This window comes from Bison bison, unplaced genomic scaffold, assembly GCF_000754665.1.
Source record: "Bison bison bison isolate TAMUID 2011002044 unplaced genomic scaffold, Bison_UMD1.0 scf7180017864236, whole genome shotgun sequence".
NCBI classification, from domain to species: domain Eukaryota; kingdom Metazoa; phylum Chordata; class Mammalia; order Artiodactyla; family Bovidae; genus Bison; species Bison bison.
Window position 1 is genome coordinate 74,922 of NW_011494808.1, and position 9,802 is coordinate 84,723.

General features: G+C 37.7%; 1 protein-coding gene across 1 annotated transcript in view; it reads left to right on the forward strand.

Annotated features, from left to right (window-relative positions):
• The window catches only part of LOC104993253 (disintegrin and metalloproteinase domain-containing protein 5-like), a 154,401-nt gene that overhangs the window by 54,817 nt on the left and 89,782 nt on the right, over positions 1–9,802 (forward strand). Inside the window, exons 11-12 of the mRNA XM_010846437.1 lie at positions 3,862–3,998; positions 8,020–8,203. Of these exons, the coding sequence (XP_010844739.1) occupies positions 3,862–3,998; positions 8,020–8,203 (321 nt within the window). The remainder of the gene's footprint in view (positions 1–3,861; positions 3,999–8,019; positions 8,204–9,802) is intronic.

The following is a 9,802-nucleotide window of genomic DNA, read 5'->3' on the forward strand; positions in this document are numbered from 1 at the left end:
AAATTTGTTGGCATATTGAGTGCAGCACTTTCACAGCATCATCTTTCAGGATTTGAAATAGCTCCACTGAAATACCATCACCTCCACTAGCTTTGTGTGCAGTGATGCTTTCTAAGGCCCACTTGACTTCACATTTCAGGATGTCTGGTTCTAGGTGAGTGATCACACCATCATGATTATCTTGGTCGTGAAGATCTTTTTTGTATAGTTCTGTGTATTCTTGCCACCTCTTCTGCTTCTGTTAGGTTCATACCATTTCTGTCCTTTATCAAGCCCATCTTTGCATGAAATGTTCCCTTGGTATCTCTAATTTTCTTGAAGAGATCTCTAGTCTTTCCCATTCTGTTGTTTTCCTCTATTTCTTTGCATTGATCAATGAGGAAGGCTTTCTTATCTCTCCTTGCTATTCTTTGGAACTCTGCATTCAGATGCTTATATCTTTCCTTTTCTCCTTTGCTTTTTGCTTCTCTTTTTTTCACAGCTATTTGTAAGGCCTCCCCAGACAGCCATTTTGCTTTTTTGCATTTCTTTTCCATGGGGATGGTCTTGATCCCTGTCTCCTGTACAATGTCACGAACCTCAGTCCATAGTTCATCAGGCACTCTATCTATCAGATCTAGGCCCTTAAATCTACTTCTCACTTCCACTGTATAATCATAAGGGATTTGATTTAGGTCATACCTGAATGGTCTAGTGGTTTTCCCTACTTTCTTCAATTTAAGTCTGAATTTGTCCTGGTCTTGTTTTTGCTGACTGTATAGAGCTTCTCCATCTTTGGCTGCAAAGAATATAATCAGTCTGATTTCAGTGTTGACCATCTGGTGATGTCCATGTGTAGAGTCTTCTCTTGTGTTTTTGGAAGAGGGTGTTTGTTATGACCAGTGCATTTTCTTGGCAAAACTCTATCAGTCTTTGCCCTGCTTCATTCCATATTCCAAGGCCAAATTTGCCTGTTACTCCAGGTGTTTCTTGACTTCCTACTTTTGCATTTAGTCCCCTATAATGAAAAGGACATCTTTTTTGGGTGTTAGTTCTAAAAGGGCTTGTAGGTTTTCATAGAACCATTCAACTTCAGCTTCTTCAGTGTACTGGTTGGGACATAGACTTGGATTACTGTGAGAATGAATTTATGGTAACAGAGTTGGGGGGAAGGGTGAGGGGAAGGGATAGTTAGGGAGTTTGGGATAGACATGTACATCTTCTCCTCTGAACTGTTCTTGCCATTCCCTACAATGCCACCTTTCTCTTGATGCATCAAGAACCCAAATACTATTTTTAGAGCAGTTTTCGGTTCACAGCACCATTGAAATGGAAGTCCATGTGTTCCTTTCACCTGCATTTGCACAGCCTTCTTTGGTGTCAGCATCACTCACAGGGTGGTATACTTCTCACAACTGGTGAACATACACTGACCCATTAAAATAGCCAGAGTTCATATTTGCCTTGCGGTTCAATCCTGGTGTTCTACATTCTATGGATTTGGTCAAATAATGACATGTATCCATCATCACGGTATCATGCACAGTATTTTCACTGCCTTAAAAATCCTCTGTGCTCTGTCAGTTAATTTCTCCCCTCCCCACCTGCAACCATGGATCTTCTATTTTTTTCCCCCAGAATGTCATATAGTTGGAGTCATACAGTATATAGTCTCTGCAGGTTGGCTTCTTTAATTTAGTAGTATGCACTTAAATTTCTTCCTTGTTTTTTCATGACCTTGCAGCTCATTTCTTTTTAGGGCTGAATAATATTCTATTGTCTGAAACACGCCCCAGTTTATCTATTCACTTACTAAAGGACATCAGGAATGCTTACAAGTCTTGGAAGTTATGAATAAAGCTGCTGTAAACATCTATACAGATATTGGGAATGGCCCAAAAGAAAACAAGCATGCCTACTGAGGATGTTCTAGTTATCTGTCACTATAGATAACTAATTAGTTGTCTATTCCTATTGCTATGTAACTGGTTGTACCAAACCATATCACATGGAAACAACACAGTTCTGTGGATCAGTAATCTAGAAACAGTTTAGTGGGTGAAATTAAGACGCTAGTTGTGATACTCTTAAGGTTCAACACAGGGTATTTGCTTTCAAGTGCTATCATGTGGCTGTTGGAAGACCTCAAAAACTACTTCCCAGCTCACTTCTGAAGGCCTCTCCACAGTCCTGCTTCATGATATAGTAGCTGTCTTCCCCCAGGGTGAATGAGAGAGAAATACATAGGATCCAAGAAATCACTTTTTTTATATTGCTTTTCTTGGAAATGATTTGTTGACTACTTATGACTTCTGCTTTATTGACTATGCCAAAGCCTTTGATTGTTTGGATCACAACAAACTGTGGAAAATTCTGAAAGCAACGGGAACACCAGACCACCTTATCTACCTCCCGAGAAATATGTATGCAGGTCAAGAAGCAACAGTTAGAACTGGACATGGAACGACAGACTGGTTCGAAATCAGGAAAGGAGTACATCAAGGCTGTATATTGTCACCCTGCTTATTTAACTTATATGCAGAGTACATCATGCAAAATGCCAGGCTGGATGAAGCACAAGCTGGAATCAAGATTGCTGGGAGAAATATCAATAACCTCAGATATGCAGATGACACCACCCTTATGGCAGAAAGCAAAGAAGAACTTAAGAGTCTCTTGATGAAAGTGAAAGAGGAGAGTGAAAAAGCTGGCTTAAAACTCAACATTCAGAAAACTAAGATCATGGCATCTGGTCCCATCACTTCATGGGGAAAGATATGGGGAAACAATGGAAACAGTGACAGACTTTGTTTCCTTGGGCTCCAAATCACTGCAGATGGTGACTGCAGCCATGAAATTAAAAGATGCTTGCTCCTTGGAAGAAAAGCTATGACCAACCTAGACAAGATATTGAAAAGCAGAGACATTACTTTGCCAACAAAGGTATGTCTAGTCAAAGCTATGGTTTTTTCGAGTAGTCATGTATGGATGTGAGAGTTGGACTATAAAGAAAGCTGAGCACCAAAGAATTGATGCTTTTGAACTGTGGTGTTGGAGAAGACTCTTGAGAGTCCCTTGGGTTGCAAAGAGATCAAACCAGTCCATCCTAAAGGAAATCAGTCCTGAGTATTCACTGGAAGGACTGATGTTGAAGCTGAAACTCCAATACTTTGGCCACCTGATGTGAAGAACTGACTCATTGGAAAAGACCCTGGTGCTGGGAAGGATTGAAGGCAGGAGGCGAAGGGGACAACAGAGGATGAGATGGTTGGATGGCATCACTGACTCGATGGACATGAGTTTGAGCAAGCTCCGGGAGTTGGTGATGGATAGGGAGGTCTAGCATGCTGCAGTCCGTGGGGTCACAAAGGGTTGGACACGACTGAGCACCTGAACTGACTGACTGAATGACTGGAAATGATGACCTGTCACTTCTGCTATATTAAATTAATTAGAATCAAGTCAGAAAGTCCAGCCTACAGTCACTGGAATGGGAATACACAGGCGCATCAATATCATTGGGACCTATTTTAGAGACTGTTTACTATGAAGAGAATGTAGGATTGATTATTAAAAGATTATAAAAGCATTTTGTTTAAAATAATTCAAAGAAGTAATGCCTTGTGATGGTTAAGCCCTATTTTATTTGCTAAGATAGGTGGTATTGTCAGTTAATAGTATCTTGAAATTAAAGTGTTGTGTTACTCATCCATTCATGTTTAATAATACTTGTATAACTCAACTACAGATGTATCTGCATAAGTATCTTGGCTGCATTTTATGAATGAATTTTATATACTAATTTTCGATTAAATACATAATTTTTTACAACTGAATATGTTCCTTAGCTAACTAATTTTCTTTTATTTCCCTTATATTTAGTATATAGAGGGTTTATCGATGGAGGCATATGCTGTCAGTATCGTGCAGTTGCTTGGCCTTAATGTGGGAATGAGTTATGATAATACTGAGATCTGCCATTGTTCAGGGGATGTTTGCACAATGTCACCGGAAGCTTTGTAAGACAATTTTCTTTATTAAGTACACACTATACTTAAATTGTCTTTTGGTGGTTAGGAACTTTATGTTTCTAATAGTCAAACTGAGTTAATTGATAGTTATAGAGAACTATACCCAGCTTTAGGATACACATCCTTTTCAAGTACATACACCAAAATAGTCCCAAATCCCCACACCTCTCTATGCCTCAGGACATTTCTCTTCCTCCTTCCTACCTTCCAGAGTCTGACTTCAGTTTTTATCTGAAGGCTAGATTGAAGGTACCTTCTGGGGCACAACATGTGAATTGTGTAATTTCAGTGATTCTGCGTGAAATCAAATGCTTTAATATTTGCATTATACAGTGTAGGGACGGATAGTGCAATTCATGTGAGCATTTTTTTTTTTTAATTTAGAAAGACATTAAGTTGCAAATAAGTAACTATGCCCCACTGAGAGAGATTACTGAAGAAAAAAAAAGCTTTTTTTTTTTTTTTAAATTAGTATCATTTAAGGGGTCCTGCATTTCCATTTTGCATTGATTCCTGCAAATCATGTAGCCACTCCTGGTTGAGCCACATCACTACCAATACTTGCTATGCTCAGTTTGTTTAACCTGAATCATTTTGGGGTTGTAAAATACCTCATATTGATTTTAATCTGAATTTTCGAGGAAGCTAATGATGTTGAACATATTTTCATGCTTTATAGCTTTGTGCTTTATATCTTATTAGAAGAGCCTATTTAAACATCTGCCCATTAAAAAAATAAATTAGATTTTCTATGTTCTGGCTATTAGTTCTTTGCCAGATATGTGATTTTTGAGTATTTTATCCTCTAGGGTACCATTTTTAAGATAGCTGGTGCACTAGGATGGCCCAGAGGGATGGTATGGGGAGGGAGGAGGGAGGAGGGTTCGGGATGGGGAACACATGTATACCTGTGGCGGATTCATTTTGATGTTTGGCAAAACTAATACAATTACGTAAAGTTTAAAAAAAAAAAAAGATAACGTTTTTAATTTTGGTGAAATACAGTGAGTCAAATTTTTCTTTATGCATTGTGGTTTTATAATTCTTTTATTCAGTTTTGTAATACGTTTCAAGTTGATTATTGTGTATGTGTTTAACTTTATTTTAATTTTTGCCCTATGGATTTCCAGTCATTCCAATAGCACTTGTTGAAAAGACCTTCCTTTCCTCCACTTAAGTGCCTTGGTGACTTTGTAAAAAACCAATTTATCATAAATGTGTGAATTTTTATTGGACTCTCTATTTTATGTCATTAATCTGTATGGTTATCCTTATAGAAAAGCTTGTTATCTCTATTACTGTAGCTTTATATTCAATTTTTGAAATCAGATAGTTTAAGTCCCCAAGTTTTTTACCTTTTCCAGAATTGTTTTGGGTATTCTAGGTCCTTTGCTGGAGAAGGCAATGGCACCCCACTCCAGTACTCTTGCCTGGAAAATCCCATGGATAGAGGAGCCTGGTAGGCTGCAGTCCATGGGATCGCTAAGAGTCGGATACGACTGAGCGACTGCACTTTGACTTTTCACTTTCATGCATTGGAGAAGGAAATGGCAACCCACTCCAGTGTTCTTGCCTGGAGAATCCCCGGGACGGGAGAGCCTGGTGGGCTGTCGTCTATGGGGTTGCACAGAGTCGGACATGACTGAAGTGACTTAGCAATAGGTCCTTTGCATTTTCTTAAACATTTTTTTTTTGGTCAGATTTCCAATTCTTATGAAAACTTTAGAGATTTTAAAAATTTGAAATATAGATTATTTATCACATTATGTTAGTTTGGGTACATAGCATAATAATTATGACTTTTGGTGAATATAAATATATAAATCTCTGTATCATGGTGTTAATCAGGCTATGCCACATTTCCATCTGCATGGAAATTTCTTTTGTGAACTTTGCTGTGTTTAGTCGCTCAGTTGTGTCTGACCTTTGAGATCCCATGGACTGTAGCCTGCCAGGCTCCTCTGTCCATAGGGATTCTCCAGGAAAGAGTATTGGAGTGGGTGCCATGTCCTCCTCCAGGGGATCTTCCCAACCGAGGGATCAAACTCAGGTCTCTCGCATTGCAGGCAACTTAATTTACCATCTGAGCCACTTTGGCTGTCCTTTTATTTATTTATTATTTTTTTCTTTTTATTTTATTTTTAAACTTTACAATATTGTATTAGTTTTGCCAAATATCGAAATGAATCCGCCACAGGTATACCTGTGTTCCCCATCCTGAACCCTCCTCCCTCCTCCCTCCCCATACCCTCCCTCTGGGTCGTCCCAGTACACCAGCCCCAAGCATCCAGTATCATGCATCGAACCTGGACTGGCGACTCATTTCATACATGATATTATACATGTTTCAATGCCATTCTCCCAAATCTCCCCACCCTCTCCCTCTCCCACAGAGTCCATAAGACTGTTCTATACATCAGTGTCTCTTTTGCTGTCTGGTACACAGGGTTATTGTTACCATCTTTCTAAATTCCATATATATGCGTTAGTATACTGTATTGGTGTTTTTCTGTCCTTTTACCTTCTACCCTCCTCCAAGCAACTGCTGATCTGATTTCTATCAATGCAGTTAGCTTTACTGGCTCTAGAATATTATGTAAATTGGATGATATGCACTCTCTTTTGAGTGTTCATGCTATAAAGTTACAATTACTCTCAATTATTTAAACATTTTTTTCTTTAATTATTTGAATATATTTGTAATGACTCCTTTCAAGTATTTTTGTGTCAGATCTAACACCTGGGCCATCTCAGTGTTGCTTATTATTGACTGCTTCTTAAAAATTGACTATGTATTACATTTTCTTATTTCTTTGTATGATTATTATTAGTAGTAGCATATTGGATATTGTTGATAGTACAATAGAAAGCCTAGGTTGTTATACCTTCCTCTGGAAAACCATTGATTCTTTATCTACCAGGCAATTCAATTATTGGGTAACCATTTTAACTTTTATGTACTTGATTTTATGATTCACTTACATGAATCTATAGATAACTCAAGGTATTTCCAAATCCCTCTAAAATGTCAGAGCTGAACTTCCAAACTTGTTTTGTCTGGAGATCTTGTCAAGGCTTGAGTTTAGGCTCTAACTGTTAGAATTGATGGAAAACAGATTTTAGCATAGGGCTGAGGTTAACCAACAACGAATCATAGGCCAAATTTTGCTGCCTGACTGTTTCGTAAATAAATTTTTTAGGCTTCTTGTTTCACATGTTGTTTATGGCTGCTTTTGCATTGCAGTGGCAGGTTGAGTAGCTGCAACAGAGCATATGTCACATAAGCCTATAATATTTACTACGTGGCCTTTCACAGAAACGTTTGTCAAATACTTGTCTAGGGCATAGTCTTTACTTTTAAACCATATTCTTTCTAGTGTTTTAGTTGGATGTGAAGATATTAGCAAACTATTTGTAACAACTTTCTCACTGTGTCAGGACATATCCCTACTGTCCCATGCCATAAATTAAACAACAGATTCTTATTTGAAAAATGCTTAATTACAGAGAGTGAGAGCCCTCAAAGAATATGCTCTTGAAGGTAATACAGACATTCCATATTTGCATTTACATAAAAAATACAAAAATGATATTAAATAAATAAAAGTATGTTCAATACTGAGGCCAAAAATTTTAACTGCAGTTGTTTGACACTAGAAGTTAAATAAAGAATATCAGTTTCTATGTTTAAATATATGTTTAATATTATAAATAATATTAAATATTATGTTTAAATATTTAATAAGGATCATTGGAGAGGTAAATAATTGTTCTTTAAAACAGAATGAATGGCCACAGATTTTTTTTTATTACAAGAATTTTCTTGGTGAAATTTTAAAAGTGTGGTAAATATCTTAGCAATTTAAAAATGCTTTTATATTATTTTATATGTGATTATTATTTTCCATGAGAATATTGCTTTCTAAATCTCTATTCAAAGCATCATATGTTGGGAGAAATGTGTATATATAGCAATAATTTTTGTCATACTGATATTTTTATATTTTAGACAATCTGGGGGTGTAAAGGATTTTAGCACCTGTAGCTTGGATGACTTTAAATATTTTGCTGCATATACTGGCATTGAATGTCTTCATAAAATCGTTCCTGATGAGCCAGTTTACAAACAGAGGAGGGTGTGTGGCAATGGAATACTGGAAACGGGTGAACAATGTGATTGTGGCACTCCACAGGTTAGTGGAAATTTAATCAAATTTTATTTCCCATACATGTGAATGAGATGTGGAAAAGAAGGTAAAGAATACCTTAGTTTTTAGAAGAATATTTGAAAAAAGTCTTCTTTGAGGAAAATGGTAGCCTTTAAGTTTTCTCATTTTTCTATTTTTGAAGTGGAGACCAAACATCTTTTAGTTAATATTTGTCTTCAAATGTTGCCCTCTTAATTCTTTAGTATGCGCATCAGCTCTAATCCTATAATTAGTGACCACAAAGAGTATATAAGAAGGTGAATAAATATGCCTTTAACAAAAAGCAGTAGCAAAAACAGTCAAGAACATCTAAAGATGAGACTGTTACCACTGGAATAGCAAAATATATTATTTGCTATTATAGGGAGAAAATGGCAACCCACTCCAGTATTCTTGCCTGGAGAATCCCATGGACAGAGGAGCCTGGCAGGCTACAGTCAACGGGGTTGCAAAGAGTCAGACATGACTGAGTGACTTAACTTGACTTCTTATAGGGAGAAAAATATTTGTATTGACAGGTTATCCCAATTAAAAATATTTTAAAATGAAATCTATTACTTGCAGAAGACATAAATATAGAATTAAGATCAAACCAAAGTGAAGATGAAAGATGATAGAAGAGCAATACATAGATAACAAAAGAGTTCTTTTTTGCACTCTATTATGTACATATATACACACTATATATGGGTAAGACTCTTGAGAGTCCCTTGGACTGCAAGGAGATCCAACCAGTCCATTCTGAAGGAGATCAGCCCTGGGGTTTCTTTGGAAGGAATGATGCTAAAGCTGAAACTCCAGTACTTTGGCCACCTCATGCAAAGAGTTGACTCATTGGAAAAGACTCTGATGCTGGGAGGGATTGGGGGCAGGAGGAGAAGGGGATGACAGAGGATGAGATGGCTGGATGGCATCACTGACTCGATGGATGTGAGTCTGAGTGAACTCCGGGAGTTGGTGATGAACAGGGAGGTCTGTTGTGCTGTGATTTATGGGGTCGCAAAGAGTCGGACACGACTGAGTGACTGATCTGATCTGATACCACCCTCATGGCAGAAAGTGAAGAGGAACTAAAAAGCCTCTTGATGAAAGTGAAAAGAGGAGAGTGAAAAAGTTGGCTTAAAGCTCAACATTCAGAAAACTTAGTATCATGGCATCTAGTCCCATCACTTCATGGGAAATAGATGGGGAAACAGTGGAAACAGTGTCAGACTTTATTTTTGGGCTCCAAAATCACCAAAGTTGGTGACTGCAGCCATGAAATTAAAAGATGCTTACTCCTTGGAAGGAAAGTTATGACCAACATAGCATATTCAAAAGCAGAGACATTACTTTGCCAACAAAGGTTCGTCTAGTCAAGGCTATGGTTTTTCCAGTGGTCATGTATGGATGTGAGAGTTGGACTGTGAAGAAAGCTGAGCGCCGAAGAGTTGATGCTTTTGAGTGTGGTGTTGGAGAAGACTCTTTTTTTTTTTTTTTTGGAGAAGACTCTTGAGTGTCTCTTGGACTACAAGGAGATCCAACCAGTCCGTTCTAAGGGAGATCAGCCCTGGGTGTTCATTGGAAGGACTGATGCTAAAGCTG